Source organism: Anoplopoma fimbria, chromosome 3, assembly GCF_027596085.1.
Source record: "Anoplopoma fimbria isolate UVic2021 breed Golden Eagle Sablefish chromosome 3, Afim_UVic_2022, whole genome shotgun sequence".
NCBI classification, from domain to species: domain Eukaryota; kingdom Metazoa; phylum Chordata; class Actinopteri; order Perciformes; family Anoplopomatidae; genus Anoplopoma; species Anoplopoma fimbria.
Window position 1 is genome coordinate 19,099,141 of NC_072451.1, and position 24,666 is coordinate 19,123,806.

At 39.5% G+C, this 24,666-nt stretch overlaps 1 protein-coding gene across 1 annotated transcript in view; it reads left to right on the plus strand.

Moving 5' to 3' along the window:
- LOC129111304 (collagen alpha-1(XI) chain-like) overlaps window positions 1-24,666 on the plus strand; it is a 76,419-nt gene that overhangs the window by 8,774 nt on the left and 42,979 nt on the right. The window contains exons 4-20 of the mRNA XM_054623435.1: window positions 906-1,068; window positions 8,494-8,622; window positions 12,003-12,092; window positions 12,554-12,652; window positions 14,563-14,865; window positions 16,038-16,103; window positions 17,102-17,143; window positions 17,522-17,584; window positions 19,731-19,805; window positions 20,268-20,351; window positions 21,668-21,724; window positions 22,354-22,407; window positions 22,593-22,646; window positions 22,777-22,830; window positions 22,929-22,982; window positions 23,724-23,777; window positions 23,871-23,915. Coding sequence (XP_054479410.1) covers window positions 906-1,068; window positions 8,494-8,622; window positions 12,003-12,092; window positions 12,554-12,652; window positions 14,563-14,865; window positions 16,038-16,103; window positions 17,102-17,143; window positions 17,522-17,584; window positions 19,731-19,805; window positions 20,268-20,351; window positions 21,668-21,724; window positions 22,354-22,407; window positions 22,593-22,646; window positions 22,777-22,830; window positions 22,929-22,982; window positions 23,724-23,777; window positions 23,871-23,915 — 1,486 coding nt within the window. The remainder of the gene's footprint in view (window positions 1-905; window positions 1,069-8,493; window positions 8,623-12,002; window positions 12,093-12,553; window positions 12,653-14,562; window positions 14,866-16,037; window positions 16,104-17,101; window positions 17,144-17,521; window positions 17,585-19,730; window positions 19,806-20,267; window positions 20,352-21,667; window positions 21,725-22,353; window positions 22,408-22,592; window positions 22,647-22,776; window positions 22,831-22,928; window positions 22,983-23,723; window positions 23,778-23,870; window positions 23,916-24,666) is intronic.

Sequence of the window (24,666 nt, forward strand, 5' to 3'; positions counted from 1 at the left end):
GTTGTGCAGCTCGTGTGATTGGCTCAAGAGCAAAGCAGCACAATTTCATGCTCATCTTGAGCACTTTAACAAAATTTATAGGTTATATTTTATGGTAAACAAAACCAATCTGCTTAAAATATTTTCTCACGCACTCAAAACGTAGTTGACTCCTCTAGCTGCTAATCAGCTCTGAGGATTTATTGTCAACTTATGTTTGTTCAGTCATTAAAGCCATATGGAACAAGTCAGACAGCAATGGAAAATAAATTGCTGCAAGCTTTTCTTTTCAAGATTATTTGGAGCCTTTGTATACTGAATCGTAGTAACAGGCAGGATCTTCATGAATTGGATCACTGCCCAATGACGCTGATACAAATCACTGTTAAAGTTGCCATCAATCATTTGCACAGTAGATTTAGTGCGTGGCTGTTTGTCTGATCATAAAACAAAAATATAACAATTTTGACAATTTTGATAAAATTTTAGATTCATTGAGTTTGCAAAGGCTTTATTGATTCTCTCTGACATACTTTATCACCAAATCTTAATATTTTCCCCTGCGTAATCAAAGGAACCTGTTAACATTCAAAGGAATAGTTGAACATGTGGGAAAACAGAAAAAGCAGTTGGCTAGAAAATGAGAAGTATAATGCGGTATATTGTGTTCATTTCCTAGCCTTAGAGCCATTGGTATGCAGCTTGTGTTACTTTGGAACAAAGCTTGGCTGGCTGTTTCCAGCTCCTTCCAGTCTTTATGTTAGACCAAGCTAGGCTTATGTGGCTACAGTTGTATATTTAACACACAAATATCAAGACTGGAGTGAATCTTTTCATCTAACTCTGCAAAAAGTATTTTTTGCAAATGTCACATTTTGGAGCATTCTGGCTGTATTTCTGACCTACTTTGCTCCCCTGCTGCACAGATGGCATCGTGTAGCTATCAGCGTGGAAAAGAAAAGTGTCACCATCATCGTGGACTGTAAGAAGAAGGTGACCAGGCCCCTCGGCAGAAGCGACCAGGCCGTCATCAACACAGAAGGCATCACTGTCTTTGGTACCAGAATTCTGGATGAAGAAGTCTTTGAGGTAAGGCGGCCATATTGTATCCCTATTTACCCAGATCAAGGTAGCTGTATTGTGACGGCTATGGTGTGAATGTGTTTAAAGGAAAGTTTTGACATTTTTGGAAATGCAATTGCTTTTTTTTGTATAATACTTTTTTATTTGTCTTTCTTTTACTTGTTAATTCAGTAAATGGTGAATTTTATTGGCCAGAACAACAATATTGGCTTTGTATACTTTGCAAGAGTCTTAGTGGGCAATGTCTGTGGAAAGGCTACTTGCACACTGTGTTGTCCAAAGAGCTTTTTTCATCACAACTAGTTTGGATTTGTTTGAATAGTTTACTTGTTAAAAGAAAGTTGTGAGAAGATTTTACATATTTCCCTCAATAACAGAATGAATGTATGGTTACTGAGGCGGCAATTGGGAAAAGGAGGTCCTAGCTACCAGGTTAAGCACAGGTAGCTGTGAGTTGAGTGGAAAATGTGAGCTGAATGCTAGCTCCAAAGACAATAGACTCTCTTTGATGTCTGCATGTGGAATGCTTGCTAAGTAGAGCAGCTGGCGTAATGTTTGCCTCCAGGTCAAACAGGACTTTCCACAGGGGAGCCACTTGGATTCCACCCTTTTTCAGCGATGGGGTTTTGGCAAGCAGTTCACATTGCTAGATATAGAGGTTACACGTACAGACAGGTTTAGGCCATGATAAGAAAAGGCAATACAATTTACAGCAATATTTTTGTACAATCGACATTTGCTATTGTATTAAAGTACAATGAGCACAACTGTAGTAAATTTGAACAAAAGAGAGCCAGAAAGCCACAGCGATTAGAGTTTTGGTTGTAGTTAAGGTAATTGAGAGTTGATTGGAGAGGATTAAAGTGGCCTGGCACTTTCACCAACTTTTAATGCTGATTTAAAGGCAAGCCATTTGGCCTTTGTGAGTGCTCTTTGTTTGATCATATATTACAGTAAATGGTTTTGCATTACAGAGTAATTAGTTTTTTTCACTTTTTAAAGAGGAAGCGATTCCTTTTGTTCCAAGGATTTGTTTTTTTGCGTGTTCCAGGTGGTTTAAATCAGTGCATCACACAATAGCAATGTTTTGGTGGCTAAACTAGAAATACAGTCATATCTTAAACTGTAATTTCTTCCAAGTTTGATAACCCTAGATTTGTTTATTCCAAACTGGCTACTTGTAGACACACTGCACTGATAATGTCAAAAATTCATAGTGGCCTGTTTTTTCCTATAGATAAAAACAGGTTTGTAAAGTTGTTGTAAACCATGTTTTTGAGTTGGATTTGAGGCTTGGATTATACTTTGGCATCCATGGAGTCCAGTTCTTCCAAGGTCTTGAATGTAATGTATTTATTTAAATCTTACAGAGATACATGCTAAATTATGGCTTAATCTAAAATGTAAAATTCATTGGGATTCTTGGAATTCGAATCCAGCTTCGTTGTGTAAATGTTGGATAATGAAGCTCTGCTGTATAATGTTTACAGGTGGCACATGCAAATACTACGTGCGCCATCCATTCATGGGGTGCCCCGAATAAGGGAAAAAATTACTTTTACAAAATTTTAATAATACTATTTTAGGTTAACTGGGAGCTTTCTGCTTTGAGCTGTGAGCACATGGCTACCTTACTGCAGAAGATTGCATAACCAGGTGTCAAAGTTGGCCGCACATGGGAAAGTGAAGGCTTGGGGAAAATATGATCAGTGTGCTTGGTCTTGGCTCAGATTGCACAGCTGTTTAAAAGATATGCTCACTGACCAGGTCTCCAAATGACTTTTTTTCCCTCTTGCTTTTCTGTCTTTTAAATAAAAGCCACATATTTGAACTAGCTCTCATTTTTATGTAAATCCACTTTTCAGACTTTATAGGATAGGGCGGAATATTTTTTTGTGCCTTCTGTCAGAGTGTGTTTACGCGTGCGTTGCTTCATATGAGCATGCATGCATTCATAAAAATGTGTGTGTGTTTGTCTGTGAGGAGGCGAAAATGGTTTGTTTATGTGTCTGTCATTTCTGCATAGTAGATTGTTCCAAAACGCTGTCCCTCAAGCAGCACAGTCTTTGGCAAAGGAATCTAGCAAGGCTCTGATGGGCTCCAAGCCTTAAAGTGAATCATTGTTTATGGTTGAGTTGGCAGAATGAGAAACGGTCTGACTGTTTCTCATCTGCCTCTGTCACTTTTCACCCTCCAGTACTTGTCACAAAATGTTTTGGTTAGGGTTGTGTAACAGAATACAGTAATTGATTCATATTTGTATGAGTGTCACTGTTACTGAGAGGGTCATCAGTCTGATATTTTCAACATGTATTTATATGAAGAAACAGAAGACTGTGAAGTGTCGTTGTCAAAGTGTAGCTGTATCTGACCTCCTTGTCACTTGTCTGTAACCCTCCCTAACTGGTCCCAGAACAGCCAGGAGGTAATGGACCCAAGGTGCTTCTTAAAAACGTTTGCTGATGGAAAGGAGCAGAGTGAGGAAAAAGAGAATTGAGGGAAGTGAAGAAAAGGCAGGCAGACAAGCAAGCAGATGGTTTCAACAGTTCAGCAGTTTTGTGAGCTACTGGCAGACAAAATGTTTTAATATTTGTAGGGTGCAGGACATTGAATGCCTCAAGTGCTTGAAAAAGAAACTCCATCCGTGTGCCGACCGCAAAGGCTGCATTTGATAAAACACTGGGAGGGATCAGGACACTATTAAACATTTTCCCTCTTCTCTGTTTCTTGGTTAATTGTTGTCCTTGTACAGTTTTGAAATTCCATCTGTCTATTTGTTCTTTCAAGATCTGTTCCCCTCCCAGAGTCTGCAAAAGCAGGCTTTTTAGATGATAAATAAAAGAAAACACAGAAGAAAGTTATGGTCACAAAAGATACTGCAAGTTTGCGCAATATGCATTTTAAAAGCAGAAACATCTGCAAGAGACTGATCATTAGCAGTTGTATTCTGCATGACCTCTGAACTGGCGATAAGGGTTCAGAGTCTCAAGCAGGTTACAGTCACACCTGTATAGGTTTTACTTTGAACTATTTCTCTGACAGAAAGTAGTTCCAGTAAAAGGCCTGAGTTGGGACATTACTTCTGGAAAAATAAGATAAATAATGGCCTGTGATGTCATCTTAAATCTCAAACAAAGTTGCAATAGTGAGGACTGTCCTTTCATTCCTTCATTCATGTTGAAAGCACCAGGTAAAATCTTGGAGCCTTGTAAGGGTGCTGTCTCTTAAATCGTAGAAAGTCTGTAAAATAGAAATTGATCATACACATGTATAATTTGCAGTCACAGCTTTTTCCCAAGCCTCTGCCTGTATGCATTTGTTTTACTCAGAATGCAGATGCTTTGGGCATATTTGCAAATGTGTCCTCCAGATGCATTTATATCCCCCAGCTGTTCCTTGCAGGCAAATTGACCTGTCGCACCTGGACGGAGACAACAATCTTCGAACCACCTAATTACGTACTTACATGTTGTTCTGTTGGCGTTAGTACCAACTACTTGTCATTGTTTGAATAGTGTAGGGTAGGGCGTGCAAAGTGGGATTATTTATGTTTATCTATTTGCCAATTACTTTCCAAATTATTTTGGCTATAAAATGTAGAAAAATAGTTATAGTTGAATGTTCCAAAGCCCAAGACGATTTCTTCAAATGTCATGTGTTGACAAATTAAAAGTTCAAAACCTGAAGATATTCAATTTACATCATATAAAAGAGAACAGAGAATAAAACATATTTTTTTGTGTGAAAGATTTCTCATCTAATCTACTTATTGTTTTATTTGTCCACATCCAAGCCATTGTATTCACAGATTGTCCTGATTTTCGTGTGTTTACTTTAGGTACAAGCACAGATGTCGGAATTTATTCAGGAGACTGCAGATATTTCCCTCAAATTTGTTCCAAATGCAAAACTATTTCTGCATTTAGAGCTGCCGCGATATCAGATTTTCACAACATGTGATATCCTGGCAAACAAAAAGTCATGATTAAGAAAGCATTAATCAATATCTATACAAAATCTGGAAATTGAAAGTTCTGTTACTTAAAATTATTCTTTAACTTTGTTTATATTGAGTTTTGTCCTTTTCTTTTTGCCAATTAATCACACTCAAATACAAGCGTTGGAAGGTGGAAAGAAAGTCTATAAACATAACTGTACAAAAGCGTATGAGAACAATTACAAAAAACACTTTGTATGTGGGGTGTCCACAGAGTGAGACAAAGCGAGGGCAGGAAGAAAGGGAAACAAGAGGCGTTGGATTATTTATGTTCGTGTGATTTATGCTTATGGATGAGACCAGATGTAAACTACTATCTTGATCACAATCCCCCTACATCTCTATCCATCATTCAGAAGCTCATACCTGTTGCCTATTAAGAACAAGGACAGATTTCATGGTGTGCCGAGGGCTTTAATACCGCCCTCTATTAGGCAATTATCAATCTCCCGGTTGTTTTCCTTGATTGACTTGTAGGCTGTGTGTTGGGAGGGATACTCTTCATGACCAAGGTCACCTACTCCAGGGAGAATCAAGTGGTGTCTGTTTGCTGTTTTACATCTCTTCGCTCAACATCAGATGTGAAATGTGTATGCTTGAGGAAAAACCCAGCCATACTCTGATGGCTGGGTTGAAATGTAGACAGGAAGAGGGGGGATTCAATGATGATTCAAGTCTCTTCTCTTGACTTTGATCAGTAGGTCTCACCCTTTGTCCTTTTATGTACTTTTCCCTGTCGCATGGTTGTTGTTACAGTGCGCAGTGAAGGTTAAAATGTGTCAAGGCGTGTTGTATTTACACCCACATGCACATTATACACAGACCCATTAATAGATCGACTGTAGTGTAGCCTAGACAGATGATTTATCCCATTGTTTCGGTGCCAGCTCTGAGCTCTTAGTTCTGAGCCAGGGCATTGCTGTAGATAATTCCTGGAATTCTTAGGAGTAACCTCAACAGATGCCAGAGAGATGTGCAAGACAATGTGTAAGACAGTAGAGTCAAAAAAAGCAACGATATGCAGTCAAAAGAGACACAGAGGGTAAAAGCAGAGAGGGGGAACAGTGAAGGAGAAGCAGGTCGTGGACTGTCTTTTTAAATTTGCCAAGTGTGTGTGGTCTCTTGATGAGCCACGGATGACCTTTTTTTTGTCTCTTCTGGAGATTTTTACCACATATAATGGTAAATTATAACATGGACATTCACTGTGTAGTGGCTGAATGACTATTATTAGTGTGCAACTTTCTGCTTGTCTGTAGTTTTAGTTGTGGAGGTTCAGAAGGTGCAGGCTGAACTCTTGAGCAGGGTATGTTTCCATTTTTTCACCGAGGGTGGATTCATAAAGCACAAATTGTCTTTTTAGTAGAAATTCCCTGCTCTACACTCAGTTGCACATATTCACACCTGGAAGCTGTACACGAGTACAACGTCAGTTTAATCTGCTGGCCACATTTGGGCATTGAATACCTTGCTCAAAGGAGGGCGGCTGATTTATTCTGCTCCCTGGGAATCAAACTGACAACCTTTGGCCACATGTGTTTGCTTTGGGCCACTGCTGCCCACTGTTATTCTAAGGTGCTGTGAATGTGGAGCAGTGAAAGGGAAACCATTTGAAATCAATTTGCAGTACCTCTCTGTTTGCTTTAAGAACATTTAATATTTTACAATTACAATTCTTCTTTTTACAGTTCTTCTGGATAACTTCCCAGCTACATATCTAGTACAGACAAGGGTTGAAATGTTGAGATCCTGTGCTGTTTAAAACAAGGGTGTCATTTTGACACTTTGTATTAATCTTTTCTACCCTAATGAGACAAAAGCTATAATTTAATCAAGATCCTGAAACTGTAGACATTCTCTGCCCCTAATTACGTGTATAATGTGTTTTCTCATAAGTGGGATCTGCAATTGAATGATAACCAAAGATAAGCATTTAAGGCACAACAGGGGACAACAGTTGGCATCAGTCCATGTGTGGAATTTAAACTTGCGTATATCTTCTGCGTATATTGACTGATCATGTATGATGCGAGCGCGGGGCGGTGAATATCTAATGTGTTCCAGAGGTCTAAGCTTCTACAGATGTTGCCTCCTGTAATTTAATGCAATCTGCATGTATGTGCTTCCTCTTTGGAGGCCACCCTGACTGCGGCCTTCATCCACCTTAACACGGCATTATCTTTGCTCCGTTGTTTTGGTCCTCTTTGTTACTTACTCCGGTTGGATTCTGAGAAAGGTCAGCTAAGTTGCCCATATGGTTGATGGGTATGGATAACATTCAACACATCCGTGGCATAGCAGTTCCTGGTTTCAGAAATTCCTTAGGAGACGATCATGGAAAAAGGGCCTTTGGCTGATGGAAGGGTTAGGAGCGGGGATCTAATTTCCTTTTCCAAAAGCTCATGAAAAACAGACAGCCTCAGATAAGTACAGACCTTTGTTATTTATCTGCTGTGTAAGGGGACTTGCTGTCCCTAATGGCTGAATGGGGGGACTGTACAATAGTTCTTTTTTAAATGCTCACAGAATCCCTTTACAGCCTTGATTAATTCCATGATGTTATATGTAATATGACTAATCTCATTAACAGTCAAGACACCACTTCCTCTGGTACTGCACAACATCTGCCTTGTTGTTTAATTGCCACATTTTATTATCACCACATTGGTACATAGCTGAGGCAAACAAGCAGGGAGGAATAGGTGCATACTTTATGGACATTAACATTTGGTTTGTATTTGTAACCGTGAAAGAATTTTTAGTTATATGGAGCTTAGGAAAGTCACGTTTATTTTTGGCACATACAATGTTAGTTGATTGGCAGTTGAAGCTCTTCCAAAGATGGGATGGGCATTAAATTCAAGTTAAATTTTTCGTGCAAAAGATTAACAACCATGTCAGAAAATATGTTTGATCAAAAAAGTCAAAGCCAAACCCTTTTAAAAGTGTAAGTAGAGCAGTAAACTACAATCTCTACGTAGAAACTACAATAACATAACAGAGTTTAAAAACGTGCCGCTTGTAGAAACCTTATATTACATTCAGATGTGTTAACCCATTCACTTTTGGATTCTGGATCAAGTTTGGATGAAATTTGCTCAGCAACTACTGTGCATTGTTTTTTTCCAAAGGCAATGACAAATTGTTCTGTAATGGCTACAGCTCTATATCGTGCTTCTGACTGGCTTCTCCTCAATAGCAACAGTGCCTAAGGCTCCTCTGTATTGAGGTATTTGGAGCCATTTGCCAAACCACACTGGAAACTTTAAAAAAAGTTGAGAAATTGATGGCCATAACATAAACCTATAGTAGTTTTATGTTTAGAAACACTGAGGATAAAAGAAAACCGACATGGGAATTTACAATTAGACTTGCCAAATTTGCCAACATGCTTCTGCTGCTGACATGTTTCTTTTCTTCTTCTTCTCTTCCAGGGTGACATCCAGCAGCTGCTGATAGTGGCAGACCCCAGAGCAGCCCATGATTACTGTGAACACTACAGCCCTGACTGTGAAACCCCCAACCACCACGACACCCCCCAGGCTCAGCAACCTGAGGACGAGGTCAGTTTCTAAGGAAAGGGAAAAACTGTGCGAGATGGATTTAAAGATTGGGTGGGAGGACTAGTTGGCCGGAGGGAGGAAAGAGGGAAAAGAGAGTAGGCAGGGGGAGGGAACTAGGGAGGGAGGGAGGGAGGAAAGGAAGGAGGGAATCCCGGAGGAATAAAATAGGGGAGCTGAAGTTGAGATTTATTAAGGATGATAACAGGGATTTGGAAAAGGGACTTCAAACTAGGGTGTTGTTAGTAAAAGATGAAGTAAGAGAATAAATTAGGAAGCTTAGAAGCATGAAAATGAGGTAGATTAATTTGAAAGGTGGGATGACTTAAAGTCAAACTCAAATTTGAGTTTCCTCACTTTTTGTGTGAGGAAATAAAAACTAAAATGATACAATAACTGTTGTGCATATTTTTGCATTACTTAAAAGAGGATAAAACTGTCTTTGGACATAATTGTCGAAGAAAAGTCTTTGCTTTAAGCCTGCAGGTGGCTGTTTCCCATGGCAACGGTACACTGACATTTGAGGGCCATTGTTGCTAGGAGACGTGCTACTGACTGAAGACCGCCATAGCCCTGTATAACTAACAAACACTGATACAATGTATTTTCCATTTTCCCCGCCCACATACTGTAGCAATCGTGACGTAGTGTTAGCCAAAATAATAAAAAACGTAATTCTCAATTTTTGGTAGACGAGAAGTGAAAACAAACACCATATCTTCTGATTTATTATTTGTAAAATTAAATAACATTTCAGATTAACTTTAAAAAGAATGATTTAGAGGATGAGATAAGTAGAAACATGAATTTTCGAGGCACAAAAGGAATGATTCAGGGTTGGGATGCTAATTTGAGATCCTCCACGACACATCAAGACCCCAATAGTAGATAACATTTACCGCGGTTCATGCAGGTGCATTTCTTCTGCAAATTATGGGAACTTAAAAGATTTTGACAAACATTCCTTCAGGCAAAAGTACTTTGACCAAGACAGACCTGTAAGAGTTTCTATGTCTTCTTTGATATGACTTTCTTTAGTGTCTGTGAAAACATGCTGACATATCAAAATACTCTGTTGAGTTTGAGCTCATCTTCTACAATTATAATGTTATTTCCACCGGCTCCAAAACATTACTTGTAGTCTTATCAGCCAAATCTCTTAATTAAAATACAATGCTTTGTGTCAGGGCATTCTCTTTCTTTTCATCTACATTTATTTTGCTGGTTCAAGCCTTTTTGTCGGCTGACATTTTCCTTTAGCATTTCACTAAATAACTGATGAGATCACTCTGGAAACTTTTCCTTCTTCCCTGCCACGAAGTCTGAGCCCACTTTGGAGTGGCCCCGTGATTTATATCACTAACGAGTTCTGCAGGCTCTGCCCAGACTCCCAGGGAAATTTAAGCTTTTCCTTCCCCAGCCAGACTCCCAGTACCTGGAAAAGTAGTCTTTAGATCCCTGGTTCATGAAAAAATAAATATCAGGAACCAGTTCTCTATTTGAAAATATTGGCTGTACAGTGGGTACCGTGTCCTGGAAAATATATCCTTCATCATTAAGTTACTCTTCAACGCCAAGACAAGGAGCTTGTCAATTCTTAATAGACAACAGGGATTAGTTTTGCTTTAAGAACACTGTAAATGTGGTTTATTCATTGTTGATTTATGTGCAGCTATAACAGGTATGTTTTTCCTACATTCCCCCTCAATTCCTGCACAACTGAAAAATATTTCATCGAGAGGAAGTCACTTTTGTAGAATTTCAAAACTCACAACTTAAACTGAACCTCTACACTTCTACAAAAGCACAGAGCAATAGCTTTGACCTTAGCCTCTGAAGACGCTCCTGAGGCACACCGCCTTTGCAGTCGTCAGCCACATGTCTGCTGCTGGGTTAAAAAAAGGGAAGAGGGAGTGATGCAAAAAGAGGAAGGGGGAGCTTTTCTTTATGAGCCCACTTAAGTATTTATGTCTTTCATCCAAGCCTGTGGTGAAGGCCTTCAGCTTAGCCAAGCACTTCAACATCATAAATCTTTATAAATCCTTCCTCCGTTCTCTATCTTTCTCTATATTTCTTTCTCCCTGACCCTCTCCTTCTCTCCTCTCAATCAGTTTAGTTGGTCTGGCCAAGGCTTTTCTCTAGTGTGACCCCTCTCGCTCTCTGGGCTGCTGAATTGAAGCCAGACCAACATTGCAGCAGGCCGTGGATCTTGTATTATTTTTATGAGCTCAGCAGTCGTCCAGGGACTCATATTTATCCCTGTGCTGATAGAGCGATGCATATCAGGGGCTGGTCTGTTAACTAAATCTACATCATTTTTGTAGAATTAAAAAAGAATATGGCAGGTAAGGAGGAAACTTTGACTCTTGGGCTAATATGACTAAATTGCATAATATTTTATTGGTTGTGGGCAGTGTACCAATAAATGCTCATCAACATCAGTCACTCAGAGTAATGGTCTGACATTTTGGGTAATCTGCTTATTAGCGTTTGATGAGAATATCAATACCATTCATTTGTCTGTATGGCTAAATGAAACTTGAGCCAGGAGTAAATTAGCGAAGCTTAGCATTTATCATTCATCATCATAAATATATATTCTAACTGTTTCCTGGCTCCATTTTCATAATTAACGGCCAGATATTAAAGTGGTATCAATCTTTTACTCTAATCCTTGTGAAGAAAGTGAATGAGGGTGTTTCCCCAAATGTTGAACTAATATTTTAAAGTAAGCCACCTAGCTTGAAGTAATTCTCAAATTTCAATATGGAATACTTTGGTGAACCAAACATTTTTCTCTGAACACATGATGTTGTCACAGAGACTGGTTTAACTGTGGTTTTACGCCCTGTATCTGTATTCTGTATGTTCCCCATAATTTACCTACATGCGGTGAGTCAGGACAGCTTACGGTTTATGTTTTAAAAAGCCCATTAATGAAACCCCAGGGCCATTGTTGGCATACAGAATTAAGTGGTAGAAGCAGATGCTTTTTTCTGCTGGCATCACATTAGCCTCTCACATCCTGTTGGAAGCAAGCAAGAATCTTTATTGCTGTTTGCTTGGTAACAGACATGAACCTTTCAATAGCTTCATGCGAATCTCGTGGGGTTTGGTTGGAAATGGAGGCAAGGAATCCTGCTGTCATCCATATGGAAAACTGTTCAGTTTTCTAAAATGGATGTGATATTTCTTTAACTACATTTGAACATGTTATTTTCCATTTTGATAATTTAATGGTTTAAACAAACTGATGTTTAAAAAATGATAAGCTCTTATATGTCATGTAAATAATGTGCAACATGCCTCTGAGACATGGTGCTGCCTTATTTACATCATTGCACTAATTAATTGATTGAACCCTCATCCCTTTTTCCTTACAGTACACTAACTATGACTATGGTGAGTTCTATGACTACAATGAAGGAGCCGTAACTACTGACCCTCCCCCAACTGAAGGAGCCAAGACTGAGGTAACATTTAATACTAATAAAGTTATCATGGCTGTTACCATGAATATCACATATACACTGTACAAGCACTTGATCTGTTAATGTCAACCCTGTCCTGTTGTCTCTCATTTACAATATTTAATTCTCTCTCTCAACCTCTCTTTCTCTTTTCCTCCCCCACTTTATGCTTTATCAGCATGTCTCGATGCTTGCAAGTTTTATTGGATTATTTAACTTTCTTTACCCTACTTAAAGCTGAATATATTCCACACCTTTCAGATATATCACAATTTATATATCACTTGTTTTGATCCCCAAATGTATTGAGGATAATGATCATGAATTTTTTATTCTTGGGTAATATGTGTACACAAAATAGTTATGTGCATTAACAAAAGCTCTTGAATATGCCCTAAAATTGTATTTACCAATCTCTGATATGTTATGCTTTTTGTCTGTGTGCTGTTCTTGCCTAATTTTAGACAAATGTGGGTGGAGATTACTACCCGGGCGAGTATGACTACTCCACAGTGGACGGAAGTCAGCCTGAAACTCCAACTGATACCGCGGGACAAGGCCAGGTATTTTTTCACAACCTCATTTTGGTATTATAATGTAGAAAATATATTTGTATTCTTGATATTCATGAAATTGGAAAGGTTGGACCACCATCACGGTGGAAAATTCTCTGTGCGTCACTGTCTTATCATTCATCAATCCAATTAAAATCCACATTCTTATTCATATAATTACTGGTTTGAAATGAAATTTCAATAAAACTGCTTTGGTATCACAAACAACAAAGTATAATTTTTATTATGGACTCTGGAGGTTGAAACCAACAAGGCCTCGTTAAGATCAAACTGCTCACTCTACTCCTTGATTCCATGAGAAACAGCATCCATCAAACAGAGTCTGGATAAAGGCCGAAGCAGGAAAACTTTGTCATTTAATGAACCGTAACCAATGGAAAATCAGTAGACAGACGCATCCCCTATGTTTCTGCCATATCCTGAATTTGGCCGATCTTCTCTTAATTTGTGCTAAACCATCACATAAAGCACAACATAATGAGGAACATTTGGGGGTTAAACTCAAACAATACGGCTGTGTGCTCCGCCAGCCAAATGTCTGCCGATTGCATTGTGATGCACCTTGAGGTGGATAGAGCAGCCTCAGTCAGCTCGAGAATACATTCATTGGAAATGACAGGGAAGGGGGCTCACCAAGGAAACTAAACATATACTGTCCCATGTTGGAACACTTGTCTGATTACTGAGGACTGTGACTGGACAACTTTTAATCAATGTCATAGAGTCACATTGCCTATAGACCGAACACAATAAAAAACAGACTATTGTTGGATGCTTTTAATATAAGTGTGTTGCAGGATTGAGTTTTCAGGGGATGGCTGAAGCTCTTAACATGGCACAGTCTGCACATGCATTTGTGCCTTCTTTTGGGACATTCTTTCACTGGGTTTCGGTATTACTGCTTAATTCTCACCTAGATCAAGCCATGGATGTTGTTAGATGCCCAGTTATTTGATTTAACTTTTGGTAATGATATACAATACATGCACTGTGTAATGGATATGATCAGAGATTCTTTTGCAAGTTATTGTAGCCTACAATACACGCAATTGGACTGCTGAATCAAATGTGGTGGTTTAGGCCGTGTGTATGCAAATCCTCAAAACATTAGAACATGGAAGCACCGTTAAGGATGATTAACCTCTTATGATTCAGCCTACGAAATGTTGGATAATGATTAGATCCCATGAAGTGAGTTTTTGCAATGTCTCCAAATGTAAGTTGTTTTACATAGATCACACACACAAATTTGGATTAGAGGGTTGGACATTTTCTCTACATTCTCACTCAAGACAACAGTCAATATTTAATGTCTAATGATGCATTCGATTGTTACAGTGATCAACTATCAACAAGCTGAGCCCAGTATGATTTACAGGGCAAAGCTTTTAAAAAGTAAAGTTGTTCCTGTAATATTAGTGCCCCCGATCTGGGGCCAACACAGATTCTTAAACATATAAACATCTAAAACATTTGCATTGGACCTTTTTGACTAAGATTGTATTGAAGATTATGCTATCTAAATGACTTCACTACTGTGTCATACTGTGCTGGTATTTTACAGCATGAATGTACATTTCTTTATCATTTTGTATAAATTTTACATCAATGTTTGAATAGTTTAGGACATCTCACATTCCTGTTGCTTTGCAGAAGCAATTTGGGTGCTGTCCCAAATAAGATACATGGATGCGTGCACAACTAAGTGGAAAATTCTTTAGAGGAGTTCCACTTAGTTGGTATTCAATAATTTAGTAAAGTGCTAATGACTAATGCCTAGACTATGAATCATTTTATAAAAAACATGTGAATCATTGAAGCTGTTTGCAAGGTTTCATTTCACTAACCAAATCTCCATGTTCTTATCAACCCCTTGCGATTTCCCGGATCGATCCCAGAACTATGAAGAGGAAATTGTGGATGATTACATCACCGGTGTGGAACAGGTCGGGGTGGATCCCACCACTGCTGTGGAAAAAGCTGCCCCAGTGGACCCCTATGAGAAGACGGACCCTGCCACTGACGTGTATGAGTTTAAGGAATACGACCTAAAGGAATATGACCACAAAGAGATTGTAGAGAAGCCATACGAATATGGTGATTATGGCGATTATGGCCCCACTGATGCCAAGCCTACTGCAACATACGAGGACGAGTTTGGTCCTGGTGTTCCAGCGGAGACAGAAATCAGAGAGAGCAATGTAAGTGCTAATTAAAAGTAATGGTGGGATGGGGGAAAGACGTTGGTGGTGTTCAGGAATGTGGAAAGATGGAGAAGATGCTGGTGGCATTTGTTTTGATAGGGTGTTCGCAGTGCCCTTTTTGTTTGTTGTTTTTAATGGTATCGGGTTATAGCTTGCAGCATTCTGCATGCACATGCACCAAACACAAATACACCGGCAAGCACAAACACACACCCTGTCTATCTAAGGTTCCTACAGATAAACAGATGTCGACCCAGCTGTCAGCACAGACATGCCCTCCATGACCTTTGGCCTCAGTGCCCTTTGCTGTTTATCAAAGACATGCTCTTCCCTGGTTATCATACCAATGATCTGCTGGGATTACCTGATGACAAACTAAGTCTTTGCACATGTTTATTCTTGAAATCCATTTAGGTCCAATATTCAAAACAAGAAAGAAATTGCTGAGCTAGTGTCTCATGGCTTGATTCCAGCCCCCTTCCTTCTCTCAGGATCTGGATAGTCAGAGGCCGGAAGTGGCATGGTCCCTGTCTGTATGTTGGCTTGAGATCTGTCTGCCTTGGGTTAATCTGAACCGCGCTATTAGAGCTTTCCACTCTACAATCTCAGCACACCGCAGCCCTAGTCTATGACTTTCTCCAAAAGAATCTCCTCTTCAGGCGAAACTGTACAGTCTAGTGGTTTTTGGACACACTGCTGGAGGTGGTTTGGGAATTCTTCTCATATGAAGTCATTGTATGGATAGTGTCGGGTATCGACCTCTGCATTTGTGCACAGTTGGGGTCTTCTGGCAGTTCCTGGCTTTAAGGTAGCTTAATAAATAGGAGTCAGACCATAGTCTAAATTATAGCTTCTTGCAAAAATAACTCTTGAGAAGTATTTTTTTTAGCAGGAGGAAGAAAAAAGAGGGAGAATAAATGTGCTTTTGGCCTTGAGAACTCCCCAAATCCTTTGAAGCATGCAGAACACTTTAATGAGCTTTTCTTAGCAGTTTTGTTGGTATTTTAAGTAACTTCTATAAAAGAGGAAATACCCAACAGGACAGGGCATCCGCTGCTGATGCAGTATTTCTATTTTTGGCTTTCATACCATTGGTGCCCTACCCTTACATTTGAATGTCTGGCATGTTACCTTGTAAAAAGCTCACCTGTTCTGTCTCATGTCTGTAGGTGGGTGGAGGTCAAAGTTACCTCGGAGAAAAAGGAGAGAAGGGTGAACCTGCCGTCATTGAGCCTGTAAGTGAAGTATTACACTGCTGTGTTTTAATTCATATAATAAACTGCACTTTTGTGTCCCACGTTAAATAGCTAACATCAAATGTTGAAAGTCACATTCACAAACTAAAAAGGTACATTTTTTGAGACAAAATGTTCAGCCTTTAAGATAATGTATTTGTTTGGCCTGCTATAACAATAACATGTTAACTCTGCTAAATAGCTAGCCACCAAACTGTTATTTAATATTTTATTCTGGAAGTGACAGCTAACTTTTTAGTCTTTGTCTACCTAGCTACAGAGCTAGTTTCTAAATATCTAGCAAGAAAGCTTATATTTGCTATCTAACTAGCAGAACTCTGTCTTTTGCTTGGTTGGTACGTATTCTAGCCAACAAAATGTTCAGATGAGTGGCATATTTCAAAATGAGCGTTGACCAGACTTTCCAACAGTTGCACACAATGATTCATACGTCCATAAAAGTTCTATATCAGAATCTCTGCATATTTTCTGGGGATCTGGTTTACATCCATATATATGTTTGTTTATTTATTTATTTCAGTTTCAATGCAGTTTCAAGTTTATTTCCCTAAAGCACTTAAAACGAAGTCTAATGTCCTGATGAGATTTAGCATTCATCTTTGGTCGCAGACCAATATAAACCGCTTTCCATGCAAAATGCCAAAGTACATGCCTTCATTATAGAACCATCCTGTACAATTAACCACTATAGGCTAAACATTGACTGAAATAGCAGCAGCAGTTAACATCTCTCCTCCCATGCCATCTGTACCACCACAGGCTCCCATCCAAATCTTTGACCACGCAAACGCACATTATAAAATAGATAGCTTCAAATAGCTAAAGTTTTGTTAACGCCTTGAGTTTGCAGCTCAAAGTAAACTCCTCAACCTCGAACCCAAAGCACCCTCTGGTTCTAATTCCCCCCCCATTCTCCATTGCCTGTGGATTTACAGGCTGCCCTATAATGCTACTGTATCCACTTTTTCCTTTTTCAGGGGATGCTTATAGAAGGACCCCAAGGAGCCCCCGGCCAAGGAGTGAGTATCACGTTCTCCCACACTCCTGTCTGCCTTCCACAGATGGAGAACAGCTAAAGAGGGAAAAAATGTCTTTATGGAAAGAGCATCAGCCCAGTGAAGCTTGAGTTGGGAGAGACAGTCAAAATGTGTATTTGCACACGAATGTGTGTACACGTGTGTCTCTGTGTGAGTGAGGACAAGAGAGAGAAAGAAGGGGGGGTTTGAGGGTATTTCATTTCTTAGGCTTATTTCTTTCTGAAACTCATGTCTTTGCCTCTGTCTTTGTTGGCCTATGCATGTGAAGCACTGGATAAACTGACTGTGGTGGGAATGCTGGTTAGCAGCAGTTGGATATAATATGCTTAAGTGAATGTGTGTCTGTGTGTGTGGTCTCAGGGTCTTCCTGGTACCCCAGGATTGCAGGGTCCTCCAGGTCCCGCAGGAGATCACGGTGAGAGGGTGAGTAAAGACTGGCCTTATTTTACAGTTAGTTACAGATGTTTCTGAGAAGCTCCTTCACCCATCCTCTACACATCATGAACATTTACATTTAAATAAATAACTAATAAAACATTTCTAAAAGAAGAATAAAACGTGCACAAATTAAATTTAGATTTGATATAAATTGTAAAAATGTTCTATAATTGATATAAAATCTGCTGAAATAACAACTTTAACCTTAGCCATTCAACTTCATGGTTGAATTGTGAGAGTCAGCATGAATATATTTATTTATATATTTAAACACCCCTTCATTTGTCTTGCTGTGAAGTAAAATCTCCATGACATGGAATGAACAATTGGACACAGTTTACGCAGTAGGTGGGATTAGCAAGGAGTCACACAGGGAGTATGAGTTGCCCATAAACTGTCAATATACCAACAAATAAAAGGCAGAAACAGCTGTGTCTGAATGCAGCAGGACTTGTGAGAACCTCAAGAAGTTTGCTTTGAAATGTGTAGAAGCTTAAACTTTCCCAGCACCGTGACATTCCACTCATTTGTTTGATTGATTGGACGACACAGAATAAGTGCCTGTCCCCTCCACAGGGCTGAATCTCTTTTTCACAAATGTGATGATTGCCCCACACCCCTCTTTCATCGCCCTTTTAGCAAGTCTATTCTTTGTCTGGTGGTTAACCCTTTAATTGCCAACCCCCGCCAAAAAAATACCCCAACACGCCTCCTCCAGTATGACCAGCAGACATTGCCTGTACAAAAGGCTTATTGTTCCACAGGGTCAAAGTGATCAGAAAATATTTTGTTGGTCCAAAAAGTCTCTCCCCCTCCCTTCATTTCCTCCCATGAGAAAGAGTCTCAGAGTCATGCTGAGGATTGACGTGGGCATTAAAAGTGACTCGTTTCTGAAGTCTTATGGTTTTCCTTTGCGCAGTATCTGCCTGGACTCAACGTTTGGTCGGCTAATTTCTTTCATGATCACCTTCTCCCACCTTTCCACCCAAACACCACTTTCCCAGCCGTGTGGGACCGCCATTAACGCTAGCCACTATGCTTACTATAACAGCAATGGAAGGAGAGTATTTACCACCTCAGGGAAAAGGCAGATGGGAACACATGGCATCAATTTGAAAAGTCTGAGATTGCTGCACATGACAAGACTGCTAAATAGATTGTGGTCTCTTTTGAAACATTGGGTACTGCTTAGCCTTGATCCTTAAAAATGAGTTTTTGTTTTTATTAAATCAAAATCTGCTCTCCAGTATTATTTAACTGTTTATTCGTGCTTTCATTTTTCAGGATGAGCTACTTTTATACAATTATTTCGCTTTCGAACAGATTGCCATATCATTTGGCACAGACTTTCATGTGCCGCAGAAGATATATCCTGAATACTTTGGTGACCCCAGGACTTTTCATCTGGCGCCAAAGACGCTATTTCAACTGTCCCGAATTTTTTTTTTATTACAAGATTGTCTTAAGCTTCAGTCTCAGCCTTAGTCTACACTTTCCATTTCTAAAATTTTAAGATGTTTATATGCAATGAGCATAATAACCCCACTGAGCCATGGCTGCGGATTTCTAGTCTTGTTATAAAGTCTGTGCTCCCCTGCAGGCAATATCCATAGGCCGGCTTAATGAAAACACATTCTTCTACTTTACCCGTGATTGAATCCCCTGTCTTACTCCTCTCTGTAGGATTAGTGAATTATCTATTTGGAATAAGCAACAACAATGCAGACTGCAACAAAGTACCTTTACGCAATTGTTGTAGATAAAGAAGGGGTGTGCTGTGAACAGATTAGTTATTCAGTCTCTGCACTCTTACTGTTGTTTTTTAGTACTGATAATATTTCTTCTTCTTTTCAATTTGCAAGCACCTTCAGGGGATTATAAATAGCAAAAATAATCATCTTATCTTATTGCAAAATATATGGCTTTCTTAATATCCCAGATAATTAACTATTCCTAGCAACGTTACACACTGGTATACAAGCCTCAAAATAATAGCTGATGTTTTAAATTCAATACTTTCAGGGTGTGTAACAACAATAGATTTAAAAAGCAGTATTGCAGTAACAATAGCATTACACATTCACAATGAGACACAATAGCCTAAATCTCTCTCCCTCCTCTCGCTCTCCAGGGTCCTCCAGGGCGTCCTGGTATTCCTGGTTCAGACGGTGTCCCTGGTCCTCCAGGTACAATTCTGATGCTTCCAGTAAGTCCTGCCGTTTTTCACATGCCCACTGGGCTTTCTGTCTTATTACCTTCACATACTGTACACCCTTCATCTCAGGCACTAGCCCGTGAACTCACTTAATTTAGTAAGTTTACCTCATAGCATCACCAGTAGGCCAAAGGATCGCAACCTTATTTTCTTTGGGTTACAAATCACTTACCTTGTAAATGTCAGCAAGTGCAATGGAGTGGAACCAGTGACTGAGCCTTTGAACGGCTTGGCGACACATATTTGTGTGCATGTGTGTGTGAGCTGCCTGTGCTTGTATGCCAGAATATGCATGTGTGTTTGTGCGTGTGTGGCATGGTGACAGCTTTACAGCCTGGTTTAACAAAATAATTGATTTGATCACCAGGGGAGACCATTAGACGGCTCACTTTGTAAAAAGAGACAAGTCTATTTGTTTTTAATTGTGTTTCTTTTTTGTTTTGTGGTTGACAGTTCCGTGCTGGCGGTGAGGCACACAAAGGACCTGTGGTTTCAGCCCAGGAAGCTCAGGCTCAGGCCATCCTTTCTCAGGCTAGGGTGAGTATTAGCGGTTAATATGAACCAGTGCCTCCTTCTCAGTTTAGAGGTCAATCTACTTAGACTTTCTGTGCCTCAATTTACTCTCATTAGCTGCCATTTAACTTCAGTCGAATGAAATACAGTGGTCCAAATTATTTTTAAAAAAAGCTTATAAAAGAAACATTTTAAATGGCCCAGAATGTGTCTTAAATAATGAAAGAAGGAGTCACTATTCACAAGTTCCCCTCATACTATAAATTTTCCAAATTCAAATTTGGACCTGTGTCAGGTTAGGTAGTATATAAAGCCACACCAGATGTTCACACTCCCTCGGGGGTCCTGATAACCATAGCACTGTTGAAAAACAGGCTGGAATATGTGGCTGTAAGCAAGGTGTGATCTATAGGAGAACACATGGAGATCATTAAATGTTGCACAAACACTGAATATTCACACATTCACAACACTCTATGGAGCGGGAGGGCTGCCAAAACTGGGGAAACAGTATTTCGTAAGGCACTTGTCGCCTTCATATATTTGTCTTTTATGCCAGAGGTTTTGCCCAAGGCAGAAACCAGAAAAAACATGGCAGGAGTTGTTAGTTCTTCAAATGTTGAGAGATTAGGAGAAACAAATTGTTGAATTTGTTGAATTCTCTCTGACCTATTTGCAAGGAAAAACATACCTTACACTTGCCACAACGCAAATATGCTAACTCATATGTGTTAGTCGGTCTTTAGTGTAGAGTAGGACATAAATGGCTTTTCTTTAAATTAGCAAATTTTCTAATTGAATTAGCAAATTTGCTAATTCAGTAATCAGGTTGCAAATTAATCCCGGACAACGTATTTGGCAGTCCAAGACTGTGGTCAACCATAAACACGAACAAAGACCAGAGTGGTAAACCCTGAACAAGAACAAAGTAAAGTTTGCACATGCTCTACAGGGGCTAAATTTGCTCTTGATTAGTGTTTTGTTTTCTTTATTCTTTATTGCTTTTGGTGTCATGCTCGGTTAGTTGAATTAATGTTGCGCCAATTTCAATATAACAAATTCCCTCTTTAATACAGGGACTACATTTGGCATTTTAACATCAATTCCGCATTAATTTTGCAATATTAGAATAATCCCATAAACAAACAAGAATTTACATTCTTACACTATGTAGACATGGCTGCACTTCTAATGCAAAACAAACATAATCCTTTCTCCTTTTTGTAGAAGAGAAAATATTGCTCTTTGTACGTTCAATTGGTGTAGACACGTATAAATGCAAATGTGTCGACATTGTTAGTCGACCCGTGGTTTATGGTTTGTTTCTGTCTGATCCACAGCTGGCCATGAGAGGTCCTCCAGGGCCAGCGGGCATGACCGGAAGATCTGGTCCTGTGGTGAGTGTCAACTTTTGAAAACTTTGAAAAAGCAAAAACACATTCACACCATTGATAGAGTGATCGATTAAGTTCCATTAATTTCACAATTTATGAGCAACACATAAGTTGATAAGCTCTTTTACCTAGAGAGTTCCAATCAATATTTATGTCCTAACATGCATAAGCACATACTCATACACCCTCATCCCTATCTGTCTGTGAGCAGATTTGATTTATTCCATTTATTCATTCCAACTGTTTTCTTTACTTGTACTTAATTATGTCTGATATCTACAGGATCATCTATCAAGCATTTCTTGAAAACTGATAATAGCCAAAGCCTTTCTATGGTTTTCTGTGTGTCATCCATGCGACCAGTGCCTTCATGTTAAAAAACAATGCAAACACATGAATGTAACTCTTGAATTCCAGAGGGACTTTGTTTACAACCAAAGATGCTCCAGGAAGTCTTTCTGTTGTATATCCACAATCCAAATTTGAAATCAAACGTTATGTTATTTTGGATTTGCGTTTGGTTCAAGTCCAACCTAGATTGTTGTGGTTTTATAGCAAAATGATGGGATGAAAAATATTTGGCTGCAGTGCAGAAATATTTGTTAATTCCATTTGTGTGTCTATGTTAACAGGGAGGTCCTGGTGGTTCTGGACTTAAAGGTGACAGTGGCGACTCCGGACCACAGGTGAGATGAGTACCTTTTTAAAACAAGGAACCTATTATCATTTTGATAAACTCCTTGTTTTGTACAGCAAGTTCATTTTTAAGCTTTTTTTCAACTTTATACATCTCAATATAAAGTTATTGTAACATAAATAATGTTTTAAATGTTAAAGTTGTATTGAAAACATTCATATGTTTACCATCTAGGGACCCAGAGGTCTTCAGGGTCAAACTGGTCTCCCAGGGAAAGCAGGAAAGAGGGTAAGTTCTTAAGAGAGTAAGAGAATATGATGGCATCTTTCCTGTCTGTTCTTCAGAACCATTAAAGATAGTTAGATATTTCTCTGATGTGATTTCCATGTATGTGACATGACATTTGCGTGTCCTCCAGGGTCGTAATGGAGCCGATGGTGCTCGAGGAATGCCAGGAGAGTCAGGGTCCAAGGTAAACTGCACACCAGGTTATCAAATAAAGTGAGTGTCTGTGGGATGCATTTGAGAAGTGATTGATAGAGCTAACCATTTGTCAATGTGCTGTTTCAGGGTGACAGAGGTTTTGACGGCCTCCCTGGTCTTCCTGGAGAAAAAGGGCATCGAGTAAGTATAGTAGAGTAGAGTAGAGAGAATGTATGCTTTGGTGAGTGAACAAGGTCAGAGGACAACCAACATTAAAGACTTCTATCTGTCTCCAAAAATACGATCCTGCAGTCTCTTATTTCTAGACCCAAAAAAAGCCAGCATTGATCACAGTCATTGCCGCTCCGTACCCTGTCCTTACAGTAGAATCAGGGCTGATTGGTAGCTCAAAGGCCACCTCCCATCCTTCTCATGTACAGTCCAGTGTTGACAGATGTGAATTCTGAACCAGTGGAACTCAAAAGCATTTTTGACCCACTTATATAAGAGGGGGAACCCACTCCAGAACCACTTGGGCTGCATTTAACCAGGCCTGGAGTCCGATGAAGATTACTGAGTTTGGTGTTTGTGGAATTTGGGCTTACATAGAGAAACTTAAGAGAGAGGACGGAGATCACAGAGGGTTATTTCTAGACAGGCTTTCATGCCTTATCCTATACTTTAATTACAGGGCCACCAGAGGTAGGCAAATCCTTATAGCGCACTATGAATAGTAGAAACCATATAGCTCCATGCCAATTGTGGTGTACTGTAGATTATAGGCAGTTGTGTTGCCTTTTTTTTGCTGCTCTCTTTTTAACATCGTTTCTCTTATGTTTTCTGTAAAATGAAGGAGATTTTTTTCTATCTTAGCTGCAGGGACCAAGCTTGTGGACTCTCTTGTTACCTTCTGCTCTTAGTTGATATTCCTTTTCTCTCCAGGGAGAACACGGTTCGACAGGTCCTCCAGGACCTCCAGGAGAGGATGGCCCAAGAGTAAGTAGTGCATCAATCACCACATAACATAAGCTTGTTCTCAAATTTACTCTGCATTCCTTGGTGACACACTCTGTCTCTTTCCATCCAAAGGGCGAAGATGGCCAGGTTGGACAGAGAGGTGTGGCTGGAGAAAGTGTAAGTGTATCTGTTATTATCTGATGACACATTTGGACAGGATTGTAAAACTCCACCATACTTTAAAAAATAGAGTGAAGAATATAGGGCCTATTCCTTTGCTACCACAGGTCCCCTCATTCCTTCCTCTACATTCATTTTGGCAATTATTTAAACATACAGCCTCGCCCTCCTCTCCTCTTGCAACGGTAATGACATTCCTGTCTGCAAGGGCAATTTCGTTTGTAATCTCAACCTTGGCGAGACAGAATGGCTCTGAATAACAGATCAGAAAATAGAACTAGGAAATGAGTTGTTCTGTCATTATGATAAACTGCCACATTTTGTCTGGTTCAGTTCAAATTCACCATAGGTTGAGTTGCATTAGTAACAGTTGCATGAAAATGGTTGCTAGCTGTCATACTCGAAACATACCCGTTGCCCTTTTAAAGCAATAGTTGCACGGCATTTCATCCCACACACACTGTCCATTTGTTAAAAGAGCACAGTAAGTGCAATCATTTTAAGTGCATTACTTAAGATGTTGAGCTTAGAAACGTTCATGCTCCCTCCTCCAAATATACATGCAGTTAACATATATGACCACAAGGGGTCAGTATTTTACACACTTCACAGTCAAATCCGTTTCAGATGTTCGGTATAAAATGCCAGTTTTCCAACATATAGTTTCAGGCAAATTACCATGAATAACTACATGTTTAAATATAGTTTTTCTTTATTTTCTTGAACCTGTGTTTGTTTTGTTTTCGAT